At 53.5% G+C, this 19,985-nt stretch overlaps 1 protein-coding gene across 2 annotated transcripts in view; it reads left to right on the top strand.

The window, feature by feature from the left end:
- Nucleotides 1-19,985, top strand: part of LOC146812897 (ovostatin-like) — a 433,862-nt gene that overhangs the window by 106,750 nt on the left and 307,127 nt on the right. For both annotated transcript variants that reach the window (XM_085619963.1, XM_085619962.1), the window contains exon 9: nucleotides 10,504-10,618. In XM_085619963.1, coding sequence (XP_085476089.1) covers nucleotides 10,504-10,618 — 115 coding nt within the window. The remainder of the gene's footprint in view (nucleotides 1-10,503; nucleotides 10,619-19,985) is intronic.

Raw genomic sequence — 19,985 nt, 5'->3', positions numbered from 1 at the left:
GCACATTTAATTTTGCAATGGCTTGAATTCTCTCTGGGGTCAGTTTCCTTCCCTCCTTCGATAAGAGATGACCTAGGTAGGTCACCTCTTGTCGACAATATTGCAGTTTGGAGAGAGATACTTTATGATGAAGGGCAGACAAATGACGCAACAATGTCAATGTTGCTTCTTTACAATTCTCCTCAGTATCTGCAGTGATTAGTAAATCATCAACGTATTGCACAAGCGTTGCGCCATTAGGTAAAACAATTTCGTCAAGTTGTGCTTTCAAAGCCTGACTGTATATTGACGGACTCTCACAGTAGCCCTGAGGAGCACGTTTAAAACGGAAACTTCGACCACTTAAACAAAAGCCAAAAATGTCCCTGCTTTCCTCGGCAGTCGGAATGCTAAAGAAGGCATTCTTTAAATCGATCACCGAGAACCAAGCAGCGGAAGCTGGAATCATCGTTAACAGGGCAGTTATATCAGGGACAACTGGAAACTGTGGTACAACGATCTTATTGACCTCTCTAAGATCGATCACAAATCTGTAGACAGGTGGTTGAGAAGGGTCAGTACGTTTCAATACAGGAAGGATAGGACTATTACACACGTTTCCTCTTGTTTCCTCGATCACATCTTTTTCAATTAAATCATGGACAATTGCTAACAACGCTTTCTCGCCCTCATTAGAGATCTTGTACTGGGGAATGCGTGGCATTGTAACATTAGCTTTCAAGATGACCACATATGGCGGTATTTTCAAGAGACCCACATCGTTAGGGCCGGTGGCCCAAAGGTTTTTAGGAAGAGACGACAATTCAGCTGGCAATTTATCCTTTGCTAAAAACATTGGGGAAATCACCTCTCTGCCCAGTGTAAGTTGCACCCCTGAGGGGGAGCAATATAATGTCGCATGTAATCTCTTCAATAGGTCCAATCCTAACAGATTCTCATTACAACCTGTCGTCAGGATAAGAGGTGCTTTCAGCTCACAAGGTCCAACAGATAGGGCAATAGGATCGGAAATCGGGTTCCTAACCGGGGCGCCAGAAAAACCTACGGAAACGTTCATTTCGCCAGACAAAGGTGCGCCAGGGAGTTTTGAATGCATAATTGAACTCTTTGCAGCGCCAGTGTCCAATAGAAAAGGTTCTGACACACCCGCTGTAGTTACCTTGACATAGGGTCCGCTTTGGTCTACTGGTACTGCAACAACTCCCTCTCTTTGTCTGTGGCAGCCCTAGTATTCATTCTCCTCTGTATTGTCATCTTCGGCGTAATAGTCGTTATTATAGTACTGTGCTGTCTTACCAGTCGCATTGCCTTGCTGATCAAAGGCATTCATCGTATTCTGAGTTGGAAGGGGACGCGCACTCTGGGGGCCATTCCCACGTCCTCTTCCTCTGGGAGCTTGCTGACCACCTCTACCTCTTGCTCCATAAGCATTATTTGTACGCTGCGACAGAAGAGGGCAACTATATTTATAATGACCCTCTTGTTTGCAATACGAGCATTGATTCGGGCCTACAGGAACACGTTGTGGATACCCAAATCTTTGCGAGTTATTCTGAAACTGGTGGTGCTGTTGATAGTTACCCTGGCCCTGCTGATAATTATTCTGACTTCCACGTGGCTGGTAAACCTGTTGCAATAGAACCTTGGTCTTTAACTCTTTCGTTTTCTTGTCTGCTCTCTCTTTTTCATCCTTATCTCTATTTTCGTAATACTGCGCAGTGGCCAGTATTTGCGCTGAAGAAGACACCGCCCAAGAACTCTCAGAGTCCTTAAGCTTCTTACATAACTCAGGAAGCAAATTATGTACAAATTTATCGACAAACAACCGTTGACCACCTTCTGTACTCATATCTTGTCTGCTGTGGTCGAGAAACGTTTCTTCAAACCTAGTGAAGAAGTCGGACACTGTTTCGTCTTTCTTCTGCTTGCACGCAGATAGTTTGTCCCAATTTACGCGCATTGCGGGCATCAAAGTTTTCATATAAGTTATTATCCTACCCGGGAGTTCTGCTACTACTTGCTCGGGTTTTGCACCACCAACTTGCCTACCATCTGCAGCACTGATATTAGCCCACGTATCACCCAATTCTCCAGCATGATCCGTATTACGGATCAATCCCCACAAAGGCTGCGGGACGACATTCCCGAACAACATATCAATGTCTGCCAAATTCATGACACATGATTCTGTGGTTTGTGACTGTGAGACCGGCCTCGCGACGTGGGCCCTCCCGATCAACGAGCCAACCTGCAACCACCCTAATACCCAATGTCGCAGACCCAGGCCGCCCCAGCCACACCAACCCGAGGGCCGGCCAGGGCACCTGCCAGACTCGACACCCTACCACGCATGCCCGACCAAGGGAGCGGGAAACCCCAAGCGAGACCAAGAGGCGCCAGCTCAGCGACACCTCGGATCGCCTTCCCCCGGGAGGGCTCGATCGGCCACCCGGCCCCTGGGGTGCAGGCGCATCGCCTGCTGCGCGTCTGGGGTCCCTCCCAGACCAACCTGAAAAGAACAAAAGACCGAGCGGCAGGAAATCCCATTGAACCCGTTCAGTCACCCAAACCCCTCTCTGCGAGGACTCCGGACTTCAAAGGGCAGAGGGAGTATAAAAGGGGGTGCCGAAGGGACGAGAGCAGAGAAAGACCTGGACCCATCTGAGCCCTGCTGACGCTGTCGCGGCTCCCCGAACTCTGAACCACCTGAGCCCTGCTGACGCCGTCGCGGCTCCTTGTCCCTGAAACCACCTGCGCCTGCTGAGTGACTCGCGGCTCCCGAACGCTGAACCACCTGAGCCCTGCTGACGCCGTCGCGGCTCCTTGTCCCTGGAACCACCTGTGCCTGCTGAGTGACTCGCGGCCCCCGAACGCTGAACCATCTGAGCCCTGCTGACGCTGTCGCGGCTCCTTGCCCCCGGAATCACCCGTGCCTGCTGAGTGACTCGCGGCCCTCCCCTCCAGGAAGATTGGCGAGAGATTGCCGAGAGAACCAACACCCTCCAGCTCAAGGATTGGGAGCTGTCCGCAGGGTACTCCGCAGAGACACTGTCCTCAGACTGTCCCGCTACCCCCATTCCCCTACCGCAAGATTGCCATCCCTTGGGGCATAAATGTACTACTCGCAACTTGGGTCATAAAGACCCCTTAAACCTTCGATAAAGTCTATCGTCCTAAGAAGAGATACGTTGTGGTGTCCCTCTGTTCCTAGTATAAGCTCAGGGTGTGCGCGCCTGGTTCGGCCTACTTGGGAGAGGTGGGTCAATGGGGTGGGTAAGACGTGATCGAACCCCCCTCCGGCGAACGCCTTTCCAACATTTGGTGGCAGACGACGGGATCCGAGCCAACACCGAAAGAGAGCGCACACTACCAAACAGAGATGGAAGGAGAAACCTCCCTAGGTGCCGCAGGTACCGAAACGAGCTCGACGTTCCGAGAAGATCAATTGAACTATTACACGCATAGAGAACTAAAACAATTCTGCAAAGACCTTGGAATCCCTACCACCGGATTAAGCACAAAGGAAGATTTACAGAAAGTATTAAAGACCTGGGTTGAGACGGGAACATCCCTGACCCAAACAGAAGGAGATTCCGCTAAGGAACTACGGAGCATCCCGGTGAGAAACAGCAGCCCAGAGGGAAGCTTGTCCCCCGAGGAGCTAGCGGACCGAGAGAGAGGCCGCAACCACGAACTTGAACTGGCCAAACTCAAAATAGAGGGAGAGATAAAACTGGCCGAGAAAAAGTTAGCCGTCGAGCAGTTACGGCTACAAGGGGAACTCGAGGAAAAGAGACGCCAAAGAGAACATGAAGAAAAAAAACTCCAGCTGGAACATGAACGCAGCCTAAAAGAGATCGAGCTAAGGGCTAAAAGTGAAGAGTCACGACCCTCCGGGAATCTACCATCCGCCCCCACCGTGGAAGCCAAAGTCCACATTTCCAAGGATGTGGTGAGGGAATATTACAAAAACGACGATATCCAGCAGTGGATCAAGGTCTACGAAGTCGCCATGACCTCTCGCCGAGTCCCGCAGAAGGATTGGGGGGCCGGGCTGTGGGGCCGGTTCTTAAGCGAAGGGAGAGATACCCTGCTGGATCTGCCCTCCACGGTACTGAACTCTTACAGTCACATGAAAGAGGCCCTAGTGGGCCGATATGGGCTCACCCCCGAAATGTACCGGCAACAGTTCCGAGATTGCAAAAAGATACCCGGCACCACATGGGTCGAGTACGTGAACTTTTACAGCCGGGCCTTGGACGGGTGGATCAAGGGCAGCAAGGTCTCCACCTTCGAAGAGCTGTTTGACCTGATAGCCTGGGAACATTTGGCAGCCAATTGCTTTGTGGAACTGCGCCAACATCTCTTAGACAGTAAGCTCACCGACCCTCGAAAGCTGGCCGTCGAGGCTGACCGATGGGTGAACACCCGGGCCTCCCGAGGGCCCGTGGGAGACTACGGTCGTCTCAGTCAAGGACCCCCCCGCCAGAGGGGCGGGGGAAACCAAGGCCGGCCGAGAGACTTCCAAGGGGGCCCCCAGCACAGCCCCCCCAGCGGCCAACCATCGGCGGGTCCAGCCCCGCCCCCGAGCAGCACCGGAGCACCGGGGCGGCCGGGGCCCCGAGCCAGGACCACCTGCTTCCGCTGCCAACAGACCGGGCACTACGCCAATGACCCCCAGTGTCCCATGTATCAACGACCCGCAACAACCACCCCTCCGGCCCGGCAAATGGCCTCCGTGGCCCTAGGGGAAGAGATGGAGGACTCCGAAGAGTGGGAACCAGCTGCCATGGCCCTGGTCTCCCTCGGGGATCGAGAAATGGTCCCCAGAACACCCTTGCCTGCCAACACGAAGAAATACCGACAGCAGGTGACGATTAACGGTCACCGAGTAGAGGGCCTCCGTGACACCGGGGCGAGTGTCACCGCGGTCCACCGCCACCTAATCTCCGAAGACCAGATCCTGCCCGACGCCTTCTGTCCCGTCATATCATCCGACAACTCCGAGAACCTATGCCAGATGGCCCTGGTACCCTTCGAGTGGGGAGGAGTCTCCGGTGAATGGAAGGTGGCGGTCCGAACCTCCCAGCCCGTAGACTGCCTCCTGGGCAATGACCTTGAGAGTTCCCCGTGGGGACAAGTGGAAGGAAGAGCCCATCTCGAGATGATGGGACTACCCGAATGGGTCTGCGCCACCACGCGCTCCATGACCACTCGACTACCTTTTTCCAACGGAGTTGAGGCCCTCCCACGGAACACTGTCCCCGAGAGCCGGGACGCGCTACCAGAGCCAGACAGCCCTTCTCCGGGAGAAGAAGAAGAAGAGGTCCCCGGCGAAGGGTCGGGGCATTCCGCCCCGGAGACACTAACCGAGCTGGGGGATCTGCCCGAGATGGCCCAGTGGCGCTGCGAGGGAGGCCCCTCCCGTGAACAATTCTGCCAAGAACAGGCCACCTGCCCATCACTTGAGGGCCTCCGACAGCAAGCCGAAGCCCAGACCGCCGGTGACCGGTCCGGAACCCACTGGGTATACTGGTACAACGGCCTCCTATACAGCGAACAAAAGTCGGCCGAGCTAGGAGCAGCCCGAGTACTGGTAGTGCCCCTGCGCTTCCGAAGCCTCCTCCTGGGCCTTGCCCACGATGTACCCTTGGCGGGACACTTAGGTCAGGACAAAACATATCAGCGATTAGTTACCCACTTCTATTGGCCCAAGATGCGAGCAAATGTAGAGGTCCACTGTAAATCCAGCCTCACGTGCCAAGGCAGTGGGAAAAGTGGTGGAAAGCGCAAGGCCCCCTTACAACCCTTTCCCGTTGTAAGTACCCCGTTTGAACGGGTGGGCATCGACATCGTGGGACCCATGGATCCGAAGACCGCCCAGGGCCACCGATTTATCCTCGTCCTGGTGGACCATGCCACCCACTACCCTGAGGCCTTTCCCCTCCGCACCGTGACGGCCCCCGTGGTGGGCCGGGCTCTCATGGGGATCTTCTCCCGCGTGGGGTTTCCTCGCGAGGTCGTGAGCGATCGCGGACCTAACTTTATATCCCGGTACATGAAGTCCCTATGGCAGCAGTGCGGGGTGACCTATAAGTTCACGACCCCCTACCACCCCCAGGGCAACGGCCTGGTGGAACGATTTAACAGGACCCTGAAGGGGATGATCCTGGGCCTCGAGGAGCCCCTACGCCGGAGATGGGACGTCCTCCTCCCTTGCCTCCTGTTCGCTTACCGGGAGGTTCCCCAAAGATCCCTGGGGTTCAGCCCATTCGAACTGCTATACGGACACCCCGTCCGAGGACCCTTGAGCCTGGTCAAGGAAGGCTGGGAGACAAGCCCCCGGGGGGCCCCCCCTGATGTGTTCCGCTACATCCTCGCGCTCCGCAACCAGACCCGGAGATTCAGAGAACTCGCAGAAGCCAACCTCGAGGCCAGTCAAGAAAAAATGAAGCGCTGGTATGACCAGAACGCAACACTGGTCGAGTTCCAGCCGGGCCAGCAGGTTTGGGTCATGGCTCCGGTGAAACCCTGCGCCCTACAAGACAATGGACTGGCCCATTCAAGGTGATCGAGCGGAAGAGTCAGGTCACGTACCTGGTTGATGTACAGTCTCCGCGGAACCCCCTCCGGGTTCTCCACGTGAACCGCCTCAAACCCCACTTTGTGAGGACGGAGTTGAGTTTGCTCCTGGCCACCGACGATGGGGCGGAAGAAGACACTGAACCACTACCCGACCCCTTGTGCGCCACAGAAACGGTTGGCTCCGTGGAGGGAGTGAGGCTGTCGACCACCCTCACCCCACAACAGACCGACGACTGTCGCCAACTGCTCAAGCAATTCGCAGACCTCTTCTCCTTGACCCCGAGGGTCACCGACTGGTGTGTCCACGACGTGGACACCGGCGACAGCCCACCAGTGAGACACCGAGCCTACCGAGTGCCTGACCAGGTACGCACCTGCATCAAGACCGAAGTACAGAAGATGTTGACCCTTGGGGTGATTGAACCCTCCGACAGCCCCTGGGCCAGCCCGGTAGTCCTGGTCCCGAAGGCGGACGCCCCTGGGGTCTCCCCCGAACTGAGATTCTGTGTGGACTACCGGGGACTCAATGCGGTCACCCGAGCAGATTCCCATCCTATCCCCCGCGCAGACGAACTCGTCGACCACCTTGGGGCCGCTCGCTTCCTCAGCACATTTGACCTGACCTGCGGATACTGGCAGATTGTGCTCACGGAGGGAGCCAAGGAACGCTCTGCCTTCTCCACCCCAGATGGACACTACCGCTTTAGGGTCATGCCGTTCGGAATGAAAAACGCCCCGGCCACCTTCCAGCGGTTGGTGAACAAGGTCCTGGCCGGACTCGAGGAGTTCAGCGCAGCGTACCTCGACGACATAGCAGTATTCAGCTCTCAATGGCACCAACACCTCCAGCATCTCCGGTGAGTACTGCTAGCCCTGCGCCAGGCCGGCCTAACAGTGAAAGCCAGCAAATGCCAGATCGGGCAAGGCTCCGTAGTCTACCTGGGGCATCAGGTGGGCAGCGGGCAGGTCGCCCATCTCCAACCAAAGATCGACGCCATTAAGTCCTGGGAGCCCCCCACCACTCAGACGGAAGTCCGGGCTTTTCTAGGCCTCACAGGATACTACCGGAGGTTCATTAAAAACTATGGTAGCCTCGCCGGACCTCTCACGGAGTTGACCTCCAAGAAACTCCCGAAGAAGGTGCAGTGGACCCCCCCGTGCCAACGAGTGTTCGACGCCTTGAAAACCGCCATGTGCACCGCCCCAGTACTCAAGGCCCCCGACTACTCCCAGGAGTTTGTGGTCCAGACAGACGCTTCCGAGCACGGCATCGGGGCAGTCCTCTCGCAGTTCAATGACAAGGGCATAGATCAGCCCATAGCCTTCATCAGCCGCAGGCTGTTGCCTCGAGAACAGCGTTGGAGTACCATAGAGCGAGAGACCTTCGCCGTAGTCTGGGCCCTCAAGAAACTGCGGCCCTACTTGTTCGGAACCCACTTCCGAGTGCAGACGGATCATCGGCCCTTGCGGTGGCTGATGCAGATGAGAGGAGAGAACCCCAAGTTGCTACGTTGGTCAATCTCCCTCCAGGGGATGGACTTCACTGTTGAGCATCGCCCAGGGACGGACCAAGCCAACGCCGACGGCCTGTCCCGGTTATTCCGCTTCAGCGAGGAGAACCCCCAAACGGCTGGGTAGTTCTCCCCGCCTTTCAGCTGGGGGGGACGCGTGTGAGACCGGCCTCGCGGCGTGGGCCCTCCCGATCAACGAGCCAACCTGCAACCACCCTAATACCCGATGTCGCAGACCCAGGCCGCCCCAGCCACACCAACCCGAGGGCCGGCCAGGGCACCCGCCGGACTCGACACCCTACCACGCATGCCCGACCAAGGGAGCGGGAAACCCCAAGCGAGACCAAGAGGCGCCAGCTCAGCGACACCTCGGATCGCCTTCCCCCGGGAGGGCTCGATCGGCCACCCGGCCCCTGGGGTGCAGGCGCCTCGCCTGCTGCGCGTCTGGGGTCCCTCCCAGACCAACCTGAAAAGAACAAAAGACCGAGCGGCAGGAAATCCCGTCAAACCCGTTCAGTCACCCAAACCCCTCTCTGGGAGGACTCCGGACTTCAAAGGCCAGAGGGAGTATAATAGGGGGTGCCGAAGGAACGAGAGCAGAGAAAGACCTGGACCCATCTGAGCCCTGCTGACGCTGTCGCGGCTCCCCGAACTCTGAACCACCTGAGCCCTGCTGACGCCGTCGCGGCTCCTTGTCCCTGGAACCACCTGCGCCTGCTGAGTGACTCGCGGCTCCCGAACGCTGAACCACCTGAGCCCTGCTGACGCCGTCGCGGCTCCTTGTCCCTGGAACCACCTGTGCCTGCTGAGTGACTCGCGGCCCCCGAACGCTGAACCATCTGAGCCCTGCTGACGCTGTCGCGGCTCCTTGCCCCCGGAATCACCCGTGCCTGCTGAGTGACTCGCGGCCCTCCCCTCCAGGAAGATTGGCGAGAGATTGCCGAGAGAACCAACACCCTCCAGCTCAAGGATTGGGAGCTGTCCGCAGGGTACTCCGCAGAGACACTGTCCTCATAGACTGTCCCGCTACCCCCATTCCCCTACCGCAAGATTGCCGTCCCTTGGGGCGTAAATGTACTACTCGCAACTTGGGTCATAAAGACCCCTTAAACCTTCGATAAAGTCTATCGTCCTAAGAAGAGATACGGTGTGGTGTCCCTCTGTTCCTAGTATAAGCTCAGGGTGTGAGCGCCTGGTTCGGCCTACTTGGGAGAGGTGGGTCAACGGGGTGGGTAAGACGTGATCGAACCCCCCTCCGGCGAACGCCTTTCCAACAGTGACAACTCCTTATAGTACCCTGCGGGATTCTTTCGGGGGTCGGGCAATGTTTGCTTGAGCGCGATGACTTCAGATCGCTTCCATGGAACATGTACCCAAACACGTTGAAAATGCGCTGGTACAGCAGCAATACCGTTAGCGGCATCAGCCGCGACTGCTTCCTTCCATACCGGGGGGACTTCCCTCATCGGGTATTGGTGCGCTTTTACCTTTTTCCCTACAGGGGAATCCTGTTCAAACAATGACTGAGTAACCTCTCTATTTCTGAATGACAACAACTTTTTAACAGCTTTATCAACATCAGGGCCCACGATCGTACCTTTCCCAAACATTTTCTCAAAGACATATCTTTGCTTCGGTGCTTCCCACTGACGGAAAACATCCATAACAGAATCCACATCATATCGTGAAGGGAGAATAATCCAATTACGTGCCATGTTGTCTAGTACTTCCCTTTCGTGAGAATTAGGCAGCTGACTACGTAGCTCTAAACCAGGGGTCACATTATCTCAGACCTGCCACTGCAATGTGTGTGCACAGTTTGAACTGCATGTCGACGTGGCAAGTACACCCACTTGCCAAGGCCATAATCTTCCCTTTTCTTGCATGTAGGACACCCCTGTGGGAGGCCCAGGGTGCAGTGTATGTCAAAGGGGCCAAGTCCAACAGATACCCTTTTAGATAGTTATTTCACTTAGTTATTACTAATGGAACAATGGGAAAGAGTTTGAGGCTATAACAGCTACGGAAACCATTGTCTAACATATGGAGTATAGAATAATACTAAATGGGTGCTGTGCCTAACCTAATCGTTTTCAGCTCGATATATATTCATTATTTTCCCAACGTTTACGTTGATTCAGGGTTTGACAGGTGGTTATCAATGCTGCTGGGTGCTCTTATCCAATTCCTATTTATTTACTTGCCTATGCATCTAAAGTTGTAATTTTCGTTTTTTCTTGTTTTCTCGCTATATTTGCACTTTCTATATGTACCAGTAAGAAAAAAATAAAAGCACTTTCTTATAATGCTATCAAAGGGAAAAAATATACGCTTCTGCCACGTGCTTTACTTTCTTTGAACTCCCTCTTTGCTCGATCAGTATTTCATCAATGTATTTTCTTTACAGTTAAAACCTGATGGTTCACTCAATGTAACAGTCGACCTGAAGCCGTTCCAGCTTAGCCAGCGGGGCCTACAGGACAGCCTAACTATTGAAGCAACAATTACCGAAAATGGAACAGGTGAGAGGTCACCACAGTATTCCATTCTTACAGAAGAGCTAATTGGTCAGGCAAGTATCACAACCACTGTATCTACAAGAAGGCATAATCTACACCCTGTGACCCTCCCCTCTATGCCCCGCGCCCCTCCCCTCTCCCCCGCCTTGGGACACAAACTGTGCAGTATGACGTTAACCAATGCGCCAAATAAAGCATGTTGATGCAAGTTGTGAGGTTAAAACTTGCCAAAACTGCACATCATTTAAAAGTATATTCATTTTTAAGAAGTTTGGGTTCCTTTCCCGGTCATTTGTGGGCAATTTTACAGCAATTTATTTTAAATCACATTCGGAAACGTAACATTTGTCACAACTGTATATGTTTTGCAAACTTTATTGCCACCGACCAATGATCACATAATTCTTGTGTTCTGCATGAACACTTCTAGTATGCCTACAGCACATTAACTCTTCGCATAAATGAACACACATGCCAGCTTCTAAAGGACACTTCTCCTGTTCCACGGTGTGTGTGCATGCAGAGTCAGTCTGCTTTCTGTGCCTCCGCGCTTGACTCCTGCTCTCATCCCCCCATGCCCTCACTCACCCCAGCAATGCTAAACCCACAGGGCCAGTGCAGCCACAGCACCTTCTCCTGAGCTCTCACATTCTTTCCCAAGGCTCTTCCACGGTGCATTTTATACTGCATGAATGGGATGGGAGCACGGGGACATATAAAAATAATATCAGACAGGAGGCCGTAAAATGTGACATGACAGTGTCTAGCAAGAGATGTTATGTTAGTGTTTGTATTGCGCACAATGCACCTGCACGGGTATCCTGGCCCTGAAGCAGATGTGTGGGCCAAGCCAGGGCTGTGTGAAGAGCCAGGTCTTCAGTTTATTTAGGAATTGAAGAGCTGACGCGGCAGCTCTGATGTGCAGGGGCCGGTCATTCCAGGTTTTAGGAGTGAGGCAGCAGAGGGCACCACCACTGGATCTTGTTCTGCATATGCAGAGGATGTGTGTAAGAGCCTGACTGAGCAGAGGTTTTTGGTAGGTTTGTGGAAGTTTATGCAGTTGTTGAGGTATGTGTGTGGGAAACATCCTTAACAACGCGGGCTGAGCCATGCATACCGTTTCCCCGCAAGCTGTACCACGCTTGCCTTAACCACGCATGTGCCTTAACAACGTATATATGTGATTATGGCAATGCGCTGTCTAGTTCCCGAGCAGAGGCACAGGAAGAGGAAGGACTATCAGGAATCAGAAAGGACACGGTGAGGTAAGTGGGGCTAGGGCTTGGTCTTAGGAGGTAGGAAGGGTAGTTTTTCAGGGTTGGGGTAGGTTTTAGGACTCAGGGGGGGTTGGGGTAGTTTTTAGGGTGGGAACAGTTTTTGGAGCTAAGTGCGGGTGAAAAAGGGACTGTTTACAGGGTAAGGAGCAGGGTCGGGGTAATATAGAGATGTAGGGGATAGGCCACGGGGGCTGGGGTCGGGATAGTTTTTGGGGCGCGTCCTTAATTTTTATGGCCCAGGGTCGGGCAGAAGGGACAGTTTACAGGGCGGGGTCAGGGTAGTTTAGGGATTAGGGGATAGTTTTTAGGGCTCAGGGCAGTAGACAGTTTTAGACCTCAGAGCGGGTGAAGGGGCTGAGCTGGGGTACTTCACGGTAGGAAACAATTTTTTCGGGCTTAGGGCAGTGGTGCTGGGGTTGAGGTCCTTTTTTGGGGCATGGGGTTAATTGTTAGGGCTCGAGGCAGGCGGAAAAAGGTTAATTTACAGTGCAGGGAGCAGGGTCGGGGTAGTTTAGGGAAGTAGGGGATAGCTTTTAGGGGTCAAACAGGGGGAGTTGGGGTAGGTTTTGGGGCACGGGCTTAATTTTTAGGGTTCAGGGCAGGGGGAGAAGGGACAGTTTACAAGGCAGGGTGAGGGTAGTTTAGTGCTTAGGTGGGGGGACTGGGGTCGGGGTTATTTTTGGGTTTTGGGTTTAATTTTTATTGGGCAGGGAAGGGGGAAAAGGGACAGTTTACAGGGCAGGGGTATGATCTTTAGCCCGCATGCCCCTTTACCCATGATGTCTTTACCACAAAACTGCATGGTAAAGGCGTGTGTGATAAAGGCATGCATGCTAAAGACGCAGTTGTGGTAGAGACCGCGTGGTACAAGCATGCGTTGTTCAGGCATGTATTGTTCAGGCATGCGTTGCACCATCATACAACCATGTGGGGCAAACAGGCTTTCTATGTGTGCGTGAGGAGTCTGAAGAGTGTTCGTTTGTGGATTGGGAGCCAGTGGAGCTCTTTAAGGTGCGGGGTCGGAGGCTGTAGACGAGTCTGGCAGTTGAGTTCTGTACGGTCTGGAGTCTTCTGGTCAGTTGAGAGTTGATTCTGGTATAGAGAGCATTGCCGTAGTCCAGCTTGCTGATGATGAGGGCTTAGGTGTGAGTTTTGGAAGTGTTGGTGGGGAACAATTTGAAGATCTTCTTGTGCATCTTGAGTGTGTGGAAGCAGGAGTGGAGTCTGCATTCACTTGGCCGGTAATGATGAGTTGGTTGTCGTTTACTGTTCTGAGGTTCTTTGCATGGAGGGATGTGGGTTTGAGTGTGACAGGCCAGCAGGTGGAGCCCCAGAGCAGGGTTTCCCTGCCAAAGATTACTACTTCCATCATGTCTTATTATGTGGACTTAGCTGGACCCTTACATTATTCTTTGGGAAATATGAAAGATCATCTTGCAACTCATGTGGTGCTAACACATGACGTGTTGGTGCTCAGGTGTGTAATTGCATTGCTGAGCATGGATGGAGTATCTACCTGAGGATATGGGAGATGAATTTTACTTTCACATATGATGGCTGTAATTGGCATATGATGGGGAGTATGTAAAAACTTTACTTATGATTCTAATATCCAGTGTGTGAGTGTCTGGTTACATTATGTTATTGACACCGATACAGTTAAGGTATTTACCTAGGTGTATCATGGTGGAATCTGTAATCCTAAATCTATAGTACTGTACAAGAGCAGAATGAGGTTCTAGGCAGATATGTAAAGGGCTCCGTCAGCAACCACACATGAGAATTACCACACAACTACTAAACTCAGTCACTTCAGTCCGCCGTTACAAAGCAGGTACATTTTCACCACATTTTCAACAGGAGTCACTACAATGCAAAGAATATTACAACTCAGGGTCCTCCTCCTGAAATACGAGTTCTTACTACCAGACCAGCGATGGTAGACGAAGGTTGGGCTTCTTTTTACAGCTGAAGTATTTTGACAATGAGGGTGATAATCACTCCTTTTGTCTTACATAGTTTTTAATCCGACCATAGTAAAACATTATTTACTATCAGTAGGTAATTATAACAAATTATTCAAGGGGATCCACCTGCTTACCATGAAACCCATGAAAATAGGATTTAAATGGTCTAGATATTAGGAATAGCAACCATGACATGAGATTGATTCTATTATCATACATCTCCTCATAAAACCTCCTGTTTTAGAGCCCGCCCAGAGTATATTGACAAAGGACCCTGAGTGGGGAGAGGACACAATGATAAAGGTGGGTGAGGGTCTCACATCATTGAAAAGGGAAACCCATCCTCTAATATTTAATTAGGGATTGATTTTCACAGAACTGCTAGATCAAGCATCCTTGGGCGGTCCTATTATCTTGTCTAGGTATATATTAGGGAGTGCTCATGATCTCCTAATATTAAGAACCCACCCACTCTTCTATAGCTACAGGTGACCTGTAGTATTAATTCAGTCCACTACATTTTCATGGTAAGTTCAACTGGACCACATTTGAAATTCCGATGTCACCTTCCAGACTGGCAGGTCAAGAGTGACGATCTGAAGCAGCAAGTGTCGATCTATACATCTGAATTCTGGAACTGTCAGTAAAGCCAGCCGAACCTTTCGGTCTCGCTGTAGCGGCATCCGGGAGGTCCTGCGACCTTGAACACCTGATCGCCAGTGGAATAAGGTGCTTTGCAGGAGCATGGGTAACATGAGGCTTGCATTGCCCTCTTCTCCAGATTATTAAATCAAGCCACTCTTGATTTTTTGGTGTTTTGCACCAGTGATCAGCCATAATCTCACTATCTGAGTAGTTAGTGGCCCATGCTTCAAATTCTTGATTCATGGTCCACATTGTCATTGTGTGCAACAATCAGCATCTGATCTAGGACTTGTTTCAGAGATTCCTCTATGATCTTCAAAAGCACTTGATCTTCCTAAAACTGTCTCCATTTCTGATTTATTAATCCTCAATTTCCCCAAAACTCACCAGGTGGTTACCAGTCCATGTTAGGCTCCATCAACTTGTCATTATATTTAATCTAACGTGTGCCCATTGTCATGTGCATGGAAATTCACAAATTGTAAAAGTAGTGCAGCTTTCCATCAACTTTACTGTTTGCACACCATGAAGACAATATAACCACATTTTAGTTTCCAAAGAGTAGTAAGTTGGCCACTGATGAAAGCAAAGGTGCAAACACGGTCACTAACTCTTGGTAAAATTCTCATCCACATCAAGTGGCTGATAAAGAAAGGTCCTGGAAATTAAATAGAGGCTGAAACTTTTATCTTGAAACTTGTAAGTTCCACCGGTTTAAAAAGCATCTAAGACAAGTAGTACAATTTGAAGTGTGCTCCTGAACACGGCTACCAGCCTGTCCTTTCTTTTATTTGCTCCGTCTGCTCATAGCACCTTGTAACCTTTCAGTCTTGCAACACCAGCTCAGAATTAGAGTAAATGTTTGCTTAAAAAGTGATCAATGGTTTGTTATCTGTCTGTAATCTGCCTTGTTTATATGCCCCATAGGACCTCTGCACATGCGCCTTCATTTTCAGCACCTAGACTGGCAAGTGTAGCAATACCAGAACTTAAAATGACCACCACCAAAATTAAACCATTTGGTATACACTCTGGATGTGTAAAAACAGCAATCTCTATACCGACCTCATTAATAAACAATTCCACCAGGAGATACCCATTTAAAAGCCTTGACCACTCTCTAAAACAAATCCCAAGATTTCTAAGCACTGAATAGTTTAGACAGTCATTGGCAACACACATCTGCTGGTTTGAGTTAAAACATTCTCACAAGCCAAAAAGTGCAATAATAGCAGTCTTTATTCAGGGGAATCACACAACGTCTGGCCAATAAAATGTTGTACTCCAGGTAGTTGTCTTGTAGGTGGAGCTAAAGACCCTCCTACAATGGTCCTCCTGAAAGCCCCTTTTGTTGATCAAGTAAGAACTGCAGATAGCTGTGCTGTCAAACCAGACCTAAAACACTACGCAATAATAAAATAGCAATTACTAAGTTCCCTGTTCTCAATCAATCATCAGGCCTTCGGTTCCGCCTTGTGTTCCACCAGAATGTGTTCCACTAAAAGTAAACCTACATCCTACTCCTAAGCTGCACACAGGGCGGGAGGAGTAGAAACACACACTGGGTCCAGGGACCAAAGGAGCACAAAGGTTGCAGGTAGCAGTGAGACTCCAGGGATCTCAGAGCACTGGGCCTACAGAGGGGCACCAAGGCTACAGACGATGCTGAAGACCACTGAGGCTGTAGGGGTTTCAGAAGGGTGCTGAGATTGCAGAGGATGCTGGGGCTATGAACCCTAGAGGCAAAGAGGCTGCAGGGCATTCAGGAGGACGGTGTAGCTGCTGAGGCTCAAAGAGTGGCTGGGGATGGAAGGGTCACGAGGAATGTAGGGGCTTCAGGGGGGGTCCAAAAGGTGCTCAGACTGCAGGAGATGCTGGGGCTATGGGTGCTCAAGAGTTCTGAGTCTCTAGAGGCAATGAGGCTGCAGGGATGCCAAAGGGTGTTAATACTCCAAGAGCAGCACTGAGGCTGCATGGGTTCAAAGGGTCCTGAGACTGGAAGAGGCTCTGAGGTTTGATGAGACTGTAAGGGGCACGGAGGCGCACTGAGACAGCAGGGGTTGCAGAAGTGTTGACGCTGAGTAGTTTTCAGAAGCTAAGAGACAGCACCTGCGCCTCAGAAGAGCATTGAGGCTAGGGGAGTTTCAGGAACACTGAGGCTGCAGGGGGCTCTGAGGAGCACAGAGGCTGCAGGGGGCTCTGAGGAGCACAGAGGCTGCAGGGGGCTCAAAGAAGCACAGAGGCTGCAGGGGGCTCTGAGGAGCACAGAGGCTGCAGGGGGCTCTGAGGAGCATAGAGGATGCAGGGGGCTCTGAGGAGCACAGAGACTGCAAGGGGCTCTGAGGAGAACAGAGGCTGCAGGGGGCTCTGAGAAGCACAGCGGCTGCAAGGGGCTCTGAGGAGCACAGAGGCTGCATGGGGCTCTGAGGAGCACAGAGACTGCAAGGGGCTCTGAGGAGCACAGAGACTGCAAAGGGCTCTGAGGAGAACAGAGGCTGCAGGGGGCTCTGAGGAGCACAGAGGCTGCAGGGGGCTCTGAGAAGCACAGGGCCTGCAGGGGCTCTGACAAGCACAGAGGCTGCAGGGAGCTCTGAGGAGCACAGAGGCTGCAGGGGGGTCTGAGGAGCACAGAGACTGCAAGGGGCTCTGAGGAGCACAGAGGCTGCACCTGTTTCAGATGGGCTATGAGGCTACAGACGGTTCAGAGTGACACTGTTTAAAGGACTTTGAGGCTGAGACTTCAGGGGGATCTGGGAAGCACAGAGGCTGCAGGGGGCTCTGATGAGCACAGAGGCTGCAGGGGGCTCTGAGGAGCACAGAGACTGCAAGGGGCTCTGAGGAGCACAGAGGCTGCAGGGGGCTCTGAGGAGCACAGAGGCTGCAGGGGGCTCTGAGGAGCACAGAGGCTGCATGGGGCTCTGAGGAGCACAGAGGCTGCATGGGGCTCTGAGGAGCACAGAGGCTGCAGGGGGCTCTGAGGGGCACAGAGACTGCAAGGGGCTCTGAGGAGCACAGAGGCTGCAGGGGGCTCTGAGGAGCACAGAGGCTACAGGGGGCTCTGAGGAGAACAGAGGCTGCAGGGGGCTCCGAGGAGCACAGAGGCTGCAGTGGGCTCTGAGGACCACAGTGGCTGCAGGGGGCTCTAAGGACCACAGAGGCTGCAGGGGCTCTGAGAAGCACAGAGGCTGCATGGGGCTCTGGGGAGCACAGAGGCTGCATGGGGCTCTTAGGAGCACAGAGGCTGCAGGGAGCTCTGAGGAGAACAGAGGCTGCAGGGGGCTCTGAGGATCACAGAGGCTGCAGGGGGCTCTGAGGAGTACAGAGGCGGCAGGGGGCTCTGAGGAGCACAGAGACTGCATGGGGCTCTGACCAAGAAAAACAGAGGCTGCAGGGGGATCTGAGGAGCACAGAGGCTGCAGGGGGCTCTGAGGAGTACAGAGACTGCAAGGGGCTCTGAGGAGAACAGAGGTTGCAGGGGGCTCTTTGACGCACAGAGGCTGCAGGGGTCTCTGAGAAGCACAGAGGCTGCAGGGGGCTCTGAGGAGCACAGAGGCTGCATGGGGCTCTGAGGAGCACAGAGGCTGCAAGGGGCTCTGAGGAGCACAGAGGCTGCAGGGGGCTCTCTGGAGAACAGAGTCTGCAGGGGGCTCTGGAGAACAGAGTCTGCAGGGGGCTCTGAGGAGCACAAAGGCTGCAGGGGGCTCTCTGGAGAACAGAGGTTGCAGGGGGCTCTGAGGAGAACAGAGGCTGCAGGGGGCTCTGAGGAGCACAGAGGCTGCAGGGGGCTCTGAGGAGTACAGAGGCGGCAGGGGGCTCTGAGGAGTACAGAGGCGGCAGGGGGCTCTGAGGAGCACAGAGACTGCATGGGGCTCTGAGGAGCACAGAGACTGCATGGGGCTCTGACCGAGAAAAACAGAGGCTGCAGGGGGATCTGAGGAGCACAGAGGCTGCAGGGGGCTCTGAGGAGTACAGAGACTGCAAGGGGCTCTGAGGAGAACATAGGTTGCAGGGGGCTCTGAGACGCACAGAGGCTGCAGGGGTCTCTGAGAAGCACAGAGGCTGCAGGGGGCTCTGAGGAGCACAGAGGCTGCATGGGGCTCTTAGGAGCACAGAGGCTGCAGGGGGCTCTGAGGAGAACAGAGGCTGCAGGGGGATCTGAGGAGCACAGAGGCTGCAGGGGGCTCTGAGGAGCACAGAGACTGCATGGGGCTCTGACCGAGAAAAACAGAGGCTGCAGGGGGATCTGAGGAGCACAGAGGCTGCAGGGGGCTCTGAGGAGCACAGAGACTGCATGGGGCTCTGACCGAGAAAAACAGAGGCTGCAGGGGTATCTGAGGAGCACAGAGGCTGCAGGGGGCTCTGAGGAGTACAGAGACTGCAAGGGGTTCTGAGGAGAACAGAGGTTGCAGGGGGCTCTGAGACGCACAGAGGCTGCAGGGTTTCTCTGAGAAGCACAGAGGCTGCAGGGGGCTCTGAGGAGCACAGAGGCTGCATGGGGCTCTGAGGATCACTAAGGCTGCAAGGGGCTCTGAGGAGCACAGAGGCTGCAGGGGGCTCTGAGGAGCACAGAGGCTGCATGCTGCTTTGAGGAGCACAGAGGCTGCAAGGGGCTCTGAGGAGCACAGAGGCTGCAGGGGGCTCTCTGGAGAACAGAGTCTGCAGGGGGCTCTGAGGAGCACAGAGGCTGCAGGGGGCTCTCTGGAGAACAGAGGCTGCAGGGGGCTCTCTGGAAAACAGAGTCTGCAAGGGGCTCTGATGAGCACAGAGGCTGCAGGGGGCTCTGAGGAGCACAGAGACTGCAAGGGGCTCTGAGGAGAACAGAGGCTGCAGGGGGCTCTGAGGAGCACAGAGGCTGCAGGGGGCTCTGAGGAGCACAGAGACTGCAAGGGGCACTGAGGGTGGAGAGGCTTTAGAGGACTGAAGGGAAGTGGCCGGGGTGCTTTGAGCAGCTCTGAGACTGTAGTGGTCCTTGGAGTGTCAAGGCTACAGGAAGCTCTGAGGAACGCTGAGACTACAGAGGGCTTTGAGACCACTGAGGCTTTGGAGAGTGTTAAGAATGCTGGGTGTTCACAGAAGTGCTGAAGCTACTGGCAGCTCAGAGGAGCACCAGGGGTGCAGGAGCTCTGAGGTGCCAAAGCTGCAGAGGTTGCACCTGATTCAGAAGTGCACTGAGATTACACAGGGGTCAGACTAACACAGGTTGCAGGGCTCTGGGGAGCTCTGATTCCCCAGGGGGCACTAAGGAGAACTGAGCCTGACGGGAATTCTGGAGCATCAAGAGTTCAGGGGACTTTGAGGATCTCTGCGACTGCAGTGGGCTCTGGGGCACTGAGTGAGACTGCAGGGAGCTCTGAGGAGCACTGATTCCCTAAAGGGCACTAAGAAGAACTGAGCCTGAAGGGGGCTCTGGAGCACCAAGAGTACAGGGGTTTTGAGGATCTCTGCGACTGCAGGGGGCTCTAGGGCAGTGAGACTGAGGAG

Source organism: Triturus cristatus, chromosome 7 (assembly GCF_964204655.1).
Source record: "Triturus cristatus chromosome 7, aTriCri1.1, whole genome shotgun sequence".
Taxonomy (NCBI): domain Eukaryota; kingdom Metazoa; phylum Chordata; class Amphibia; order Caudata; family Salamandridae; genus Triturus; species Triturus cristatus.
The sequence above is the reverse complement of the archived record's forward strand: the minus strand, read 5'-3'. Positions and strand labels throughout refer to the sequence as shown.